The sequence below is a fragment of the Sus scrofa genome, chromosome 6 (genome assembly GCF_054392235.1).
Source record: "Sus scrofa isolate SSC_HxYL_T2T_F1_AM1 chromosome 6, Sscrofa_HxYL_maternal_Yorkshire_Landrace_v2.0, whole genome shotgun sequence".
Taxonomy (NCBI): Eukaryota; Metazoa; Chordata; class Mammalia; order Artiodactyla; family Suidae; genus Sus; species Sus scrofa.
In genome coordinates this window covers 146,981,141-146,997,881 of record NC_139388.1, presented here as the reverse complement: position 1 = coordinate 146,997,881, position 16,741 = coordinate 146,981,141, and the positions used below count along the sequence as shown (strand labels likewise).

The window sequence follows — 16,741 nt, the reverse complement described above, 5'->3', positions numbered from 1 at the left end:
TGGGTTAAGGATCTGGCATTGCCCTGAGCTGTGGCGTAGGTCACAGACAGGGCTTGGATCTGGCGTTGCTGTGGCTGTGGTGTAGGCTGGCAGAAACAGCTGCAATTAGACCCCTAGCCTGGGAACCTCCATACACCAAGAGTGATGCCCCAAAAAGCCAAAAAGCCAAAAAAAAAAAAAACCCAAACAAAAAACAAAAAACATCAACTCAAGCTTCCTTATGGAAGCAGAAACAAACACTCAGATCACAATTAGACAAAACTACCAGAATATTTTGGGAGAATCAATATTTGTACCCCCATATTGTAAGAATCTTATTTACACTAATTAATAATGAAGATTAAAATTAGCTTTAGAGAATGTGGATGGTATTAGACAGAATTCATAAAAAACTCAAAGAACTCAAGTAAACCACAACTTACTTAACTTTCTCTTCCTTCTTCTCCCATATAAGTACTTTTAAAGTTTTCAGTTTGTTGTGCTTAAGACTTTTGAAGCTACTGCTTCAAGCGCTATTTAAATGTGTATTTTCTGCCTTCCACTTCCTTCTATGCTCCAGTCTAATTATTTCCTACTTCTTACTTGGATAATTCTACCTGGATCACACTACAGAAAATTCAAACTCAACAAACCTAACAATGAATTAAAACCCCTACTGTCCTTTCTCTTATACTCTGTATATCAATTATTTAATAAGATTCCCATTAATGCATGATAGATTCCTTGGAGTTACTCTGGATCCTTCCATTACTACCCATATCCAAGAGATAATCCACCACAGTTGATTCTTTCATTTATCTTTCTAATCTATCCCTTATATTTCTAAATACATTATCTTTTATTTAAGTCAAGTTTACCACATTTGTTCTAAAGAATTTTTTTCTAGGAGTTCCCACCGTAGCTCAGTGGAAATGAATCTGACTAGTAGTCATGAGGATGTAGGTTCAATCCCTGGCTTTGCTCAGTGGGTTAAGGATCTGGCGTTGCCATGAGCTATGGTGTAGGTCATAGACATGGCTCAAATCCCGAACTGCTGTGGCTGTGGTCTAGGCCAGCAGCTAGAGCTCTGATTGGACTCCTAGCCTGGGAACCTCCATATGCCATGGGTGTGGCTCTAAAGAGAAAAAAAAAAATCTTTTTTTTTTTTTTCCCTCTAAAACTCTCTTGCCTCCCTACTCATTTTAAAAGTCTTCAGGCTTAGAGTTTCTGCTGTGGGACAGTGGGTTAAGAATCCAACTGCAGCAGCTCGGGTTCAGTCCCCAGCCTGGGATCCCTACAGGTCGCAGCTATGGCTCAGATTCAATCCCTGGCCCGGGAACTTCCATATGCCATGGATGTGGCCATAAAAAAAAGTCTTTAGGCTTATCTAATAATATCAATTCCTGCTTTAAAGTCATCTGATGTTTTGCAGATCTCTGTAAATTTTTTTTTTTCTATTTAGGGCCACACCCATGGCATACAGAAGTTCCTAGGCGAGGGGTCAAATCAGAGCTGTAGCCACTGGTCTACACCACAGCCATAGCAACGCCAGATCCGAGCCTTGTCTGTAACCTACACCACAGCTCATGGCAACACTGGATCCTTAACCCATTAAGTGAGGCCTGGGATCAAACATGCATCCTCATGGATACTAGTCGGATTTATTTCCGCTAAGCCAAGATGGGAACTCCTCTGCAAATCTCTCGTGATAGAACATGATGGAGGATAATGTGAGAAAAAGAATGTGTATATATATATATATATATATATATATATATATATATGACTGGGTTACTCTGCTGTACAGCAGAAACTGGCACAACACTGTAAATCAGCTAGAATGTCCTTACCCACCTCATTAACTGCTAAAATCCTTTGAGACTCAGCTCAAATAAACCAAACGCTGTGCCAAAATGAGATTTATTTTCTCCCTCAGCTGCTTCCCCTTAGTACTTTGTAAATATTTCAGAATCCTGCAGAATATTCACTGGTCTCTCTCACCCAACTAAAATGGGTTCCTCAACATCAAAGTTAATTGCACGCTCCTACTATGTTTCCGATGCACCTGGTAGGTACTTAAGAAACAAAGAGACAATCCCTGCCCTAATGAAGCCTACTGCCTAATGGAAGTGACGGGTAGCATTCTGGCTTCGTATACGGTCAGAGAAGACTTCCCTATACTTGAACTGAGATCTGAAGGGAAAGGATGTGTGAGTATAAGCAACTGAAAAGCCAGAAGAGCTGACACATCAAAATCATGTGGAAACTCATCATAAGATAAGGATGTAGATAAAAGACATTATCATACTGGATCTCAGAAATCAAGTTAGAGATTCTGGTCTTCATCCCACAAATAGGAATTTTTAAAAGGTTTAAATAGAAAAGTAACATGACCAGAAAAAGAAACTAGAAGAAAATATAACAACATATTAACAATGTTCATCTCTTAGTGAAATTACCTCCTTTTTTTCTCAATAATTTCCTATAGTAACTGTCACTTTCTTTTTTGGTGTTTTTGTTTTTTGCTTGTTTGCCTTTTTTTTTTTTGGCCGTGCCCATGGCATGTGGAAGCTCCTGGGTCAAGGATCAAACCCACACCACAGCAGTGACCCAAGCCTCTGCAGTAACAACACCAGATCCTTAACCCACTGTACCACAAGGGAAATCCTGTCTTATAAGAAAAAATATTATAAAGTTTTTAACAACGTAGGAGAATTTTGGTAAGTAAAAACCCAATAGGGACCTAACAAAACTTAAAAGCTTTTGCATAGCAAAGGATACCGTAAACAAAACAAAAAGACAACCCACAGAATAGGAGAAAATATTTGTAAATGAAGCAACCAACAAGGGATTAATCTACAAAATATACAAACAACTCATACAGCTCAATATCTAAAAAACAAACAATTCAATCAATCTACCCAATGTTCTGTGATACTCTACACGGGAAAAGAATCTCAAAAAGAATAGATGTGTGTGTATATATATAAATGAATCACTGTTGTACAGCAGAAATTATCACAACATCATAAATCAACTATACTTCAGTACAACTTAAAAAAATTTTAATGAAAATCCTAATCTAATACTTTTCAGAAAAAACTTCTTTCTAGTCTCAGCTTTTCTTTGCAGTTTTTATTTTCTTCATTAATTAACTAAACAAATACCTGTGCTAATCATTGTTTTAGGACCCAGAAATGAAAGGATGAATAACATATTCATGACTTGAGTTCTCACAAAGCTTATATTGTCAGGATAGAGTAGGGAAGAGACACTGGACAATTATTTAGAAGCGTGCTGAATACTGCAAAGGTAAAGAGGGGACCACTTTGAAAGTGTGTAAGGAAGAGAAGTTAATCTACTTAAGGAGTTGGGGAAAGAAATGTAAAGTTGAGATGCAAATGAAAAAGACTGACAGTTCCCATTAAGACTGCAAACCAACATGGACTGCTGTCTCTTTCCCCCAAACTAACTTTTGATATGCTACAAAAATAAAACAGAGGCTGATGGAATTCCTAAAACTACCATTAGATAAATATACCATAATAAATCTATATAAACCATAAGTAACTCCCAGAGAGACAGAAGACAGCTAGGTCTCAATATAGATAAGAAATTGGAACTACCTACAGTTGGGGATGGGGTGCAAGAAAAAATGGATAAGGGAGTCAAAAGGTATAAACGTCCAGCTCTAAAATAAATAAGTCATGGGCGTATAATGTACAGCATGTTGACTACAGTTAACAATACTGTACTGCATATATGAAAGTTGCTAAAAGAGCAGATCTTAAAAGTTCTCATCACAAGAAAAACAGAAATACTCTAACTATATATGGTGACAGAGGTTAACTAGATTTATTGTGGTGATCACAGTACATACAAATAATCAATATGTTGTCAATTGATTAATATAATGTTGTATGTCTATCTATATTTTTATCTAGGTATATTTATACATATAATAATGGTAATTATATATATAAAATCATGAATAATTCATATGTAAGTTTATAAGTAATTGCAAACTTCTCATAGTATAGAAAGTTACAGTAAATGGAAAATATTTCAAGTGCATCACTTCATCTTTCAATAATATATATCAACAAGAATCATTTATTTTGCTTACTCATCTGTCTATCTCCATAACTGATGGCTTCTGCCAGCGGGCTCCATCCCTGAGCATTTTTCACCTTTACTGGAGCATTGTGAGCCAAAAGTAAGTGGGCACATTCTGAAACATAAAGAGGTAATAACATCAAATATCATGCAATTTTTTTTTTTGTCTTTTTTGTCTTTTTGCCTTTTCTAGGGCCACTCCTACAGCATGTGGAGGTTCCCAGGCTAGGGGTCTAATCGGAGCTGTAGCCGCTGGCCTACACCACAGCCACAGCAACGCCAGATTCGAGCCACGTCTGTGACCTACACCACAGCTCACGGCAACGCCAGATCCTTAACCCACTGAGCAAGGCCAGGGATCGAACCCACAACTTCATGTTCCTAGTCAGATTCGTTAACCACTGTGCCACCACAGGAACTCCCAATCATGCAACTTTTAAAATCTCTAAATTTAAAAATCATGTAAAAACTGAAGAAATCAAATTATTATAAATAGATATATGAAATAAGTACTGTACTATAAATAATTAATTATTAAAATTCCTATGTACATAAGCAGGATTGTTTCAGATTTTTAGATTCAAGAAGTATCTATTTTATCACCTAAAAATAAATTGAAAAGAAACTATTATGTTCCCTAATCGAAAGGGTATTTTTTTTTTTTTGTCTTTTGTCTTTTTAGGGCCGCACCCGCAGCATATGGTGGTTCCCAGGCTAGGGGTCCAATCAGAGCTGTAGTTGCTGGCTTATGCCACAGCCACAGCAACGCAGGATCTGAGCTGCGTCTGTGACCTATACCACAGATCATGGCAATGCTGGATCCTTAACCCACTGAGCAAGGCCAGGGATTGAACCCACATCCCCATGAATACTAGTCAGGTTCATTAACCACTGAGCCATGATAGGAACTCCCCCAAGGGTATTTTGAGAATGTTTCCATACTCTCAAAGATAACCCAAGAACCTCAAGAATAATTTACATTAAAATTCCTACTATCTCGGATTAAGAGGATGAGGTATATATACACAATGGAATACTACTCAGCCATAAAAAGAATAAAATAATGCCATTTGCAGCAACATGGAAGGGACTAGAGACTCTCATACTAAGTAAGTCAGAAAGAGAAAGACAAATACCATATGATATCACTCATATCTGGAATCTAATATACAGCACAAATGAACCTTTCCACAGAAAAGAAACTCATGGTCATGGAGAACAGACTTGTGGTTGCCAAGGGGAGGGGGAGGGAGAGGGATGGACTGGGAACTTGGGGTTAACAGATGCAAACTATTGCCTTTGGAATGCATAAGCAATGAGATCCTGCTGTATAGCACTGGGAACTATATCTAGTCACTTATGATGGAACATGATAATGTGAGAAAAAAGAATGTATACATGTACGTGTGACTGGGTCACTTTGCTGTACAGTAGAAAATTGACAGAACACTGTAAACCAGCTATAATGGAAAAAATAAAAATCATTATTAAAAAAAATTCCTACTATAAGACCCAAAAGAGGATTTGTATGTCTGTAAGGTCAAATGGAAAGCTCATTATTTATTTCAGGGGGAAAAAAAAAGTTATTTTTAAAAAGGATCACTAATGTTTCCATAAACTCTTATTTTTCAAATTTTACAATTTTGTTTAGTTCATAAAAAAACCAAAAAGGGCAAAAACTTGTTTATGGTTACAAGACATATGTGGACGGTCTTCTAATCAAAAAAAGGTCTAAGGTATACTTGGCTCACCACCTAGCCCAGGCACAGTCACCCAGAGAAATTTAAGGAGAATACTGAAGACTACGCCACAGAGACAGAATAATTACATTTAAGAAAAAAAATCTATGCTCAGAACAAGTTCCCAAAACAAGGGATATCTCAGGATGCAATGAGGGATCTCAGGCCTCTTGGATCCTGGCTAATAAGTTCAGGAGTAGTGGGTATAAAACACTGCTCTCAACATTTCCAGTTATTCAAGGAAAACTTACGTAGTACTTCATCAATGGATTTTGTGGTTTCAATTGTTTTGTTTATATAATATTTACTCTTCCCAGCTCCAGTGGCTGGGACATTTCCAACATTTAACATTGGGGATACTTGTAATCTGAACTGAGTCTTAAAATAAGAACTAACATGATACATCATGACATGGATAAAAGTTTTCTACAAAAGAAAAAAAAGTCTAAGGTAAAAACCCTTATAGGTTGAGGAATTTTTTTCATTATTTTTTTAGGGCCACATCTGCAGCATATGGAGGTTCCCAGGCTAGGGGTGGAATTGCTACACCACAGCAATGCGGAATCCGAGCCACATCTGAGACCTACACCACAGCTCATGGCAATGCCAGATCCTTAATCTACTGAGCGAGGTCAGGGATCGAACCTGTGTCTTCATGGATCCTAGTCAGTTTCGTTTTTGCCGTGCCATGACGGGAACTCCTAGAAATTTTTCTTTTAATTAAAAATAAAAAGCTGGAGTTCTTGTCGTGGCTCAGTGGTTAATGAACCTGAATAGTATCCATAAGGACTTGGGTTCGATCCCTGGCCTCTCTCAGTGGGTTAAGGATCCAGTGTTGCTATGAGCTGTGCTGTAGGTCACAGATTCAGCTTGGATCCTGAGTTGCTGTGGCTGTGGCGTAGGCCAGCAACTACAGCTCCAATTTGACCCCTAGCCTGGGAACCTCCACATGCCATGGGTGAGGCCCTAAAAAGGCAGAAAAAAAAAAAGGAGTTCCTGTTGTGGCTCAGCAGTAACAAATCCAACTAGTATCCAGGAGAATGTGGGTTCGATCCACGGCCTTGTTCAGTTGGTTAAGTATCTGGCATTGCCATGAACTGTGGTGTAGGTCTCAGACGCAGCTGGGATCTTTTGTTACTGTGGCTGTAGGGTAGGCCAGTGGCTGTGGGGTAAGCCAGCAGCTGTAGCTGTGATTCAGCTCCTAGCCTGGGAACTTGCATATGCTGCACATGTGGCCCTTAAAAAAAGCAAAAAAAAAAAAAAAAAATTAAACAAAAATAAAAAGCATAATAAAAGGCAGAAAAACATTTGAAACTGAGGGCTCATGGGAAATTTACAATGACTATCCAATTTAAATTCCCTAGATGGGAGTTCCCCTCGTGGCGCAGTGGTTAACGAATCCGACTAGGAACCATGAGGTTGCGAGTTCGGTCCCTGCCCTTGCTCAGTGGGTTAACAATCCGGCATTGCAGTGAGCTGTGGTGTAGGTTGCAGATGCAGCTCGGATCTTGCGTTGCTATGGCACTGGCGTAGGCCGGCAGCTACAGCTCCAATTTGACCCCTAGCCTGGGAACCTCCATGTGCCACGGGAGCGGCCCAAGAAATAGCAAAAAGACAAAAAAAATAAAAAAATAAAAAAAAATAAATTCCCTAGATGAATGATTCACTCATTCAGTCTTATACCAAATATTTACCTAGTACCCATTATTTGCCATTTCTAAGTACTAGGTCCTAGATATCAGTGAGAAGATGAGATCTTGCTATCAGATAACTCACATCTTACGTTAAAATATAATAAGTAAAAAGCCAAAACAAAACAAATAATGATAAGTACTCTGAAGGAAACAAGGTTGTTATGACAGTTGTAATATAAAGCAAGTGAGCTGAGGTGGAGTAAGAATGGCACTATTTTAGTACTATTACTAGTAATAGAAGGAGTATCTATCCTACTAGGAAATTATATTAGAATAAAGTAAAATAAATACAGAAATTTTACAAAGAGGTTTAAGAAAGTACGCTGGTTGTATACAAGAATATATATACAAGAGTGTTTATTTTAGCATTATTTATAATGTAAATATGAATATCCATAATGGGGTAATGACTGACTAAAGTATAATGCTTCTACACTCCTGGAGTAATATGTAGGCATTTTTTTTAAAAGAGAGTCAGAAGGACAAAGGATTCACTTGAATGACCAGCCACTGGCCAAATCTGAGAAACTGAGCATCGAAAAGAAAAAAAAAAAAAATTAAACAAAAAATAATTGATAGACTCAGAATGACATCAAAAAATAAGAAGGCAAAAAAATAAAAAATAAAAAAATAAGAAGGCAATGAGTTCCTTACAGAAGAATGATAGCTAATATAGAATATATGATAAAACTATAAAATCAGCAGAACATAACCCCAATGTAATCACTGATATAGGTAAAGTCCTCAATGAAAGCTAAAGCCACTAGGTAAAAAGCTAGGAAAGAGAATATATATACGTGTGTGTGTGTGTATGTGTGTGTGTGTGTGTGTGTGTGTGTATGACTAAGTATCATCACAGGCTGATGTAATAAAGAGAAAACTATTCCTTTACATGGAGAAAACTGGAGATTATCATCTCAAAACATGTGATCAAAATTTAGTGACAGTAGTAGTGGGATAACTTAAAATTACATATATGTTTACTAATATGATGCAATACAAAGTTCTTAACTTCACCTATGCAGTATTCTTTCATAAATGTTTAATCTGAATCTAATCAAGCTTCTATAGCTAATTTTTGATTTATAGAAAAGATATATGAAACAAATTAGATAACATCATGAGAAAATAATCAGGCAAAACTAAGATGGGAGACATACAAATTAACTGGGCAAGATACTTCAAAAAGTTGGGTCTATACAAAAAAAAAAATTGTTTAAAGCCTTTCACATACAAAAAAAAAATGTCAGGTTCAAAAGACAGGGGGAAAGGTAGGTAATCTTTTCTAGATTATCTGAGACATAATAACCAAATATAATGAATGAACTTCAATCAGATCTTGATTCAATATGAATAACCCGTAAAAGACATTTTGGAACAAATGAAAAAAAATCAAATATGATTAGATATTATAACGAAATTACTATTTTTCTGAGGTGTGATAATGATATGGTGGTTATAAAGGAAAATATCCTTATTAGAAATACATGGTGAAGTATTTGGTGTAAAATGTCATGATGGCTACATATAGTTTTCAAATGGTACAGTAAAAATATTAAATATATAATACACTAAGATAAAGCAAATATGATAAAATAACAACTATTAAAGGTAGGTAGAGAGTATCTGAATGTTGTGGTAATCTCTCAGTGTCTCTGCATATTTAAAATTATTCATAAGAAAGCATTGAAAGAAAAAATGACAAATGTTAAAAATAGAAATAGGGAGTTCCCGCTGTGGCTAAGTGGTTAATGAATCTGACTAGGAACCATGAGGTTGTGGGTTTGATCCCTGGCCTTGCTCAGTGGATTAAGGATCCAGCTTAGCTGTGAGCTGTGGTGTAGGTCACAGATGCGGCTCAGGTCACGCGTTGCTGTGGCTCTGGTATAGATTGGCAGCTACAGCTACAACTAGACTCCTAGCCTGGGAACCTCCATGTGCCACAGGTGAGGCCCTAGAAAAGCCAAAAAAAAAGAGAAAAAAATAGAAATAAATTTAAGCCATTTCAACAGACTGAAAGAAATGTCTACATTGTACTGATAAATGATATAATATTTATGCTCAATGCAGAAGTGTATTAGCACCACATTTTTACAAAAGGAATAGTTAAAAAACCATGAGTGTGTGTTCAGATATAGACACATATTGTATAAAATAATAAGCATGAAGAAAACTATGGAAGAATATCTAGCAGGCCTGTTAACATGGGTTACTAGGTTTAATGGTAGAAGGGAGTTAATAAGGAGAGAAGATGACAGACCATCTAAAAAGAATTTTTTAAAATAAATAAAATGGATCTACTCCTAAGGAAACCAACCATAGGGTTTTATATAAATATGTGTATGTGTGCATAAATAAAGAAGTTGGGGAACATAAACATGGATAGATAGCTAAAGACTTTTAAGTATTTCATGATATGGAGTTCCCATCGTAGAGCAGCGGAAACGAATCCTACTAGGAACCATGAGGTTTTGGGTTCCACCCTGGCCTCGCTCAGTGGGTTAAGGATCCAGCGTTGCCGTGAGCTCTGGTGTAGGTCACAGATGCGGCTCAGATCCCGCATTGCTGTGGCTGTGGCATAGGCCAGCAGCAACACTCTGATTAGACCCCTAGCCTGGGAACCTCCATATGCCGCAAGTACGGCCCTAAAAAGACAAAAAAGACACACAAAAAAATAAAGTCCCCTTCAACAATGATATCATTAAAGGTTTAAATCTCTAAAAGAGAAGACAAAAGAGAATAAATGGAAGAGGCCAAACAATGGTATAATGTAAAAGTTATTTATTTATTTATTTATTTGGTCTTTTTGTCTTTTCTAGAGCCGCACCCATGGCATGTGGAGGTTCCCAGGCTAGGGGTCGAATCGGAGCTATTGCTGCTGGCCTAAGCCAGAGCCACAGCAATGTGGAAACCAAGCCTCGCCTGCAACCTACACCGCAGCTCAGGGTAATACCAGATCTTTAACCCACTGAGTGAGGCCAGGGATCCAACCCTCAACTTCATGGTTCCTAGTCGGATTCATTAACTACTTAGCGACAACGGGAACTCCTAAAAGTAATTTATAGATTTAAATATAAGGTAGATATTTTATCTTCCACTACATATATCAATCTCACTCTTGAATAATCAAATATCAAAATATTAAAAGGCCAAAAATAAAAAAGCAAAAAAGAACACATGGAAAAATGTAAATGGAAAATTACCAATTGATCAGTATATTAATAGCTATATCTACTCCACATGAAAAGGACACAGGAAGAGCAAATACTGGTATTGTTTGCAGATGGTGAATCATCTAAGTGTTTCAGAAAATATGTTCCATAGAACTCTAGTCTCTCAAGATACTTGTGAAAAAGAGGAGTTCCTGTTGTGGCTCAGTGGTACAAACCCAACTAATATCCAAGAGGATGCGGGTTCGATCCCTGGCCTCACTCAGTGGGTTAAAGATCCGTCACTGCCATGAGCTGTGGTGTAGGTCGCAGACGTGGCTTGGATCTAGTGTTGCTATGGCTGTGGCAGCCAGCTACAGCTCTGATTCAACCCCTAGCCTGGGAACTTCCATATGCCCTAGGTGCAGCCATAAAAAGAAGAAAAAAAAAAAAAAAAAAAACACAAGAAAGATACTTGTGAAAAAGAGATAATATCAAATAATTGTTGGGAACAGTAACTGTATATCCAACAGAAGGCTCCAATTCAGAAAGAATGAATATTAGTATAACAAAGTTCTAGAGAAGGCCCACAATAAAGAAAACTGCTTAATACTTATTACCCTGCTATTTTCCAAACCAAGTTGACCTGGAAACACTATTTTCCTCTAAACACTTATCAACATCCCACGAAATTAATGTTCTGTGAAACACATTTTGGATAGGCTGATATAATCCTGTGATGAAGCATAAAAATACCTCCACCTAAAATTAGAACAAAGAGACCTAAGATGGTAAATATGTTCATTCCATAGTCAAATCCTCTTAAATCCATATTTACTATTAAAATACTAAATATAGAACAGCAATCAGACTTGGCATCCAATTAACTATGTCTGCCATGAAAACAGAAGGGAAGCATGTTGCATATTAGCTAACTTTGATTTAGATCATTTCCTTTTTGAATGGTTCACAGTGAAAAGAGCAAGGCAGTTCAGCATTATAAATAGGAATCCAAGGTCTGAAATAAGATACTCCAAGTTCAAGTCAAAACGGCCACTTTACGGAGTTCCCGTCGTGGCACAGTGGTTAACGAATCCAACTAGGAACCATGAGGTTGAGGGTTGGATCCCTGGCCTTGCTCAGTGGGTTAAGGATCCGGCGTTGCTGTGGGCTGTGGGCTGTGGTGTAGGTCGCAGACGTGGCTCGGATCCTGCATTGCTATGGCTCCGGTGGCTACAGCTCCAATTAGACCCCTAGCCTGGGAATTTCCATATGCTGCGGGAGCAGCCCTAGAAAAGGCAAAAAGATAAAAAAATTTTAAAAACTGCCACTTTACTCTGGAAAAGTTGCTTAACTTCTCAGAGCTTTTTTCATCTGTAAAGTGGGGATAATGATAGTAACTGCCTCACATGATTGTTGAGTTAAATTAATAAATATGTATAAAGCACTAAAAAAAAAAAAAATCTACCAGGAGTTCCCGTCGTGGCGCAGTGGTTAACGAATCTGACTAGGAACCATGAGGTTGCGGGTTCGGTCCCTGCCCTTGCTCAGTGGGTAAACGATCCGGCGTTGCCGTGAGCTGTGGTGTAGGTTGCAGACGCGGCTCGGATCCCGCGTTGCTGTGGCTCTGGCGTAGGCTGGCGGCTACAGCTCTGATTCTACCCCTAGCCTGGGAACCTCCATATGCCGTGGGAGCGGCCCAAAGAAATAGCAAAAAGACAAAAAAAGAAAAAAGAATAAGAAAAAAAAGAAAGCATAAGTTTTTAGTGATCAAATTTAAAATTTAGCCAACTACATCTGATATCTTTTTACCAAGGTAGCTATTCTAGAGAAGACTATCATGGTCTGCCTTGCCCATATTCCTGCTAAATTAAATATTCTTCCTCTGTATTCCTTTTTTTTCTTTTTTTATATATATATAAAACTTGAAAGGTTGTCAGTCAGCTGTCTGGAATCCTCACTTTCCAGGATTACTAGGAATCCAGATAACTAAGATTTTATTGCATCTAGAAATAGCCTTAAAAAGTAGATCTTTTAGGGAGTTCCCGTCGTGGCGCAGTGGTTAACGAATCCGACTAGGAACCATGAGGTTGCAGGTTCGGTCCCTGCCCTTGCTCAGTGGGTTAACGATCCGGCGTTGCCGTGAGCTGTGGTGTAGGTTGCAGACCCGGCTCGGATCCCGCGTTGCTGTGGCTCTGGCGTAGGCGGGTGGCTACAGCTCTGATTCAACTCCTAGCCTGGGAACCTCCATATGCCGCGGGAGCGGCCCAAGAAATGGCAACAACAACAACAAAAGACAAAAAAAAAAAAAAAGTATATCTTTTAAATCCCCTGTATATAAGTTGGTTTTCTTTCTTTACCTATTTTGAAAAATAAACAAGTACTAAGTTTTTATAATTATCTACAATAAAAAGCCTAGACTTAGGAGTTTAGATATACAAAACAGTCCATATTAAAGAAATCCTGAATTTTAAAAGTATTACAATAATTAATAAAACTTAATATTTGGAAGTAAGAATCTCCTGAAATTATGAACACTTGCTTGATAAAATGTTCAAAAAAGAAAAAAAAAGTTTTGGAGTTCCCATAGTGGCTCAGTGGTAACGAATCCAACTAATATCCATGAGGACGCGGGTCCAATTCCTGGCCTCGCTCAATGGGTTAAGAATCTGACGTTGTCATGAGTTATGGTGTAGACTGCAGACACAGCTCAGATCTGGCACTGCTATGGCTGTGGTGTAGGCCAGCAGCTACAGCTCTGACTTGACCCCTAGCCTGGGAACTTCCATATGCCTCACACAAGGCCCTAAAAAAAAAAAGGAAAAAAAAGTTTCAAAAGGCATAAGGTTAGTACAAGACTTCCAATAACTCTTTGAAAAAAAGTGCTATGGAAAAAGACAAAGGATTTGTGATTCTTAATATACTGAATCCTAAACTCAATTAGCACATCAAATAATCAGGTGATTTTTTTTTTTTAACTCAAAACATAAAACTCATCTTAAAATTTTTAAACTGATAATCCATGGGTGAAATTAAACAAAAAAAGAAAATATTTACTAACCTTTATTTCCTAGCATCACAGCAAGATGTAAAGGAGTGTTTCCTAAAATTAAAAAAAGTTTTTTAATTAGTGTAAAAACATTGGAAAAATCATTTAAAAGTGGTTTTAGCTCCTTCAAATTTCAGAATGATTTTAAGCAAAAATAATGTAACTATAAAATGAACCTGCTTATGTGGCCAAGTCAAAGTTAGAAGATGCTATGGTTTCTAAACACAATGTATCCTACTCCTCTCCCCCAAATGCCAACCCCCATAAAAGATAATCCATTTTGCTTTTGGAATTTCTTCTCCAAACAGATTTCAGATTCCTTTGCTTCTAATTTTTCTATTATACTATTCTTTGTTCATTCAGCACACAACTTAAATACCTCCTATATACCCATACTTGCTCACAAATATCAATAGGATCCAACCCCAGTCTTCAAGTTTTAATAAATAAAAGAAAATGAAAACACTAACTGGAAAAAATATATGCACTTCCATGTTCATTACAGCATTATTTACAATAGCCAAGATATGGAAACAACCTAAGTGAATATCGACAAATTAATGAATAAATAAAATGTGGTGTGTGTAGATATATATAAAATATTCCGCTGTTTGTGTATATATATTACCAAAATATAATTATTTATATATAATATAAAAATGTATATATTCTTATTGCAAATGCCCCTTTTATTAAAAATAACTGCAATTCATATTAAGGGTTCCCCAATCCTGTGAATTCTGCCAAGTCCCCAGGCCTACCCATCAGGACTAGAGACCAATCCCTAGCTGTTGGCAGGGCAGCTAGATGGCAAGATTTCATTCTTTTTAATGGCTGAATAATGCTTTCTGATTGCCTAGAAAGCAATCTACAGTGGCCCCTAGCTCTGAGCTTTCATTAGGTCAGAGCAGCAGCAGAGCCACCTGAGGCCAGCATGCACCATGGTGACTGTAGAGAGGCAGACCTTCCAGTAAATATTCCAAACACAGAGCACCCCCCAGGGCACTGACCTGACTGGGATCAGGGCAGAAGCCTTAGATGAGCCACCAGGCCAGAGACCAGGAAGCAGACTCACAAGCAGATATATTATACATGTATATGTTTTATGTATTTATATACATACAGTGGAATATTATTCAGCCATTAAAAAAGAATGAAATCTTACCATGTACAATATGGATGGATCTTGAACACATTATACTAAATGAAGAGAGTCAGATAAAGACCAGTATCATATAATCTAATGCAAATGTGGAATCTTTAAAAATATATATATATAAAATATAAATAATATATAATATCATACACACACACTGAGATCAGATTGTTGGATGCCAAAGGTGGAAAGTGCATGATGGGTGAAAAGGGTGAAGGCAATCAAAAGCTACAAACTTTCAGTTAAAAAAATAAGTCATGGGGATATAAAGTACAGCATGGCTACTACAGTTAGCAGTATTATATGTTGCATATTTGAAAGTTGCTAAGAGTAGATCTTAAAAGTTCTCATCACAACCAAAAAAAAGTATTTTGAACTATGTATGATGATGGATGTTAACCAGACATCTTGTGGTGATCATTTCACCGTATACAAATACAAAATCACTGTATTATACACCTGAAACTAATAAAACATTGTTATGTCAATTATACCTCAATTTAAAAAAATACAGTATGTTGCAATGATAATTTCTTATGTCTCAAAATGCACAGTACCTTGTTATTCTAAACAAAATACATTTTGTTTCTGATAAAGCTAGAGAAAACAAGAAATCCACGTATATAAATTTCAATTTCCTTTGTTGTTGCTGCTGTTCTTGTTGGTTATCTTTTTTCATTTTTTGAAGGTTTACTCAAGTATAGTTGATTTACAATGTTGTGATAACTCCTACTGTACAACAATTTAGTTACACATAAACACACACCCACTCATTTTCAGATTCTTTTCCCATATACATTATCACAGAATATTGGTAGAGTTCCCTGTGCTATACAGCAGGTTCCCCTTGGCCAGTCAGCATGTGCCAATCCCAAGCCGCCAGTCCACTCTTCCCTGCCATCTGTTCCCTCTGGTAACCATAAGTTTGTTTTCAACGTTTGCAAGACTGTTTCTGTTCTGCAAATAAATTCATTTGTATCCTTTTTTAGATTCCATACATAATTGTTATCAAATGATGTTTGTCTGTCACTGTTTGACTTAGTTCATTTAGCATGATAATCTCCAAATCCATCCATGCTGCTGCAAATAGCATTATTTCATTTCTTTTTTTATGGCTGAGTAATATTCATTGTATATATGTACCACATCTTCTTTATCCATTCCTCTGTTAAGGGACATTTACATTGTTTCCATGGCTTGGCTATTATAAACAGTGCAGAAATGAACATTGGGAAGCATATATCTTTTTGAATTATGGTTTTCTCTGGATAGATGCCTAAGAGTGGGATTGCAGGATCATAGGGTAGTTCCATTTTTAGTTCTTTGAGGACCCTCCACACTGTTTTGCATAGTGGCTGTACCAATTAACACTCCAACAAACACTGCAGGAGGGTTCTGTTTTGACTTTTTGATGATGGTCATTCTGGCTGGTGTAAGTGGTACCTCAGAGTAGTTTTGATTTGTATTTTTTTAATAATTAGCAATGTTGAGCATCTATTCTTGTGGGCTGGGGTGGCCATCTGTCTGTCCTCTCTGGAGAAATGTCGATTTGGATCTTTGGCCCATGGTTTGACTGGGTTTGTTTGTTTTTCATATATCGAGCAGCATGAGTTGTTTGTATATTTGGAGATTAACCCCTTGTTTACTGCTTCATTTGCAAATATTTTCTCCCATTCTGGGGGCTGTCTTTTCATTTTGTTTATGCATTCTTTTGCTGTGCAACAACATTAAGTTTAATTAGGTCCCATTTGTGTGTGTGTGTGTATATATATATATATATATACTTTTAATTTTCATTACTCTAGGAAGTGGATCTATTTTTTGATCGTTTATTTTGGGTTTGTTTGTTTGTTTGTTTG

The 16,741-nt window shown here is 37.2% G+C and overlaps 1 protein-coding gene across 2 annotated transcripts in view; it reads right to left on the bottom strand.

Moving 5' to 3' along the window:
- The window catches only part of ANKRD13C (ankyrin repeat domain 13C), a 100,916-nt gene that overhangs the window by 59,109 nt on the left and 25,066 nt on the right, over positions 1-16,741 (bottom strand). For both annotated transcript variants that reach the window (XR_014808006.1, XM_003127927.6), the window contains exons 2-3: positions 13,739-13,780; positions 4,106-4,210 (exon numbers count right to left, since the gene is read on the bottom strand). Coding sequence is in view for 1 of the 2 variants with exons in the window: in XM_003127927.6 (XP_003127975.1) it covers positions 4,106-4,210; positions 13,739-13,780 (147 nt within the window). In the remaining variant the exon portion in view is untranslated. The remainder of the gene's footprint in view (positions 1-4,105; positions 4,211-13,738; positions 13,781-16,741) is intronic.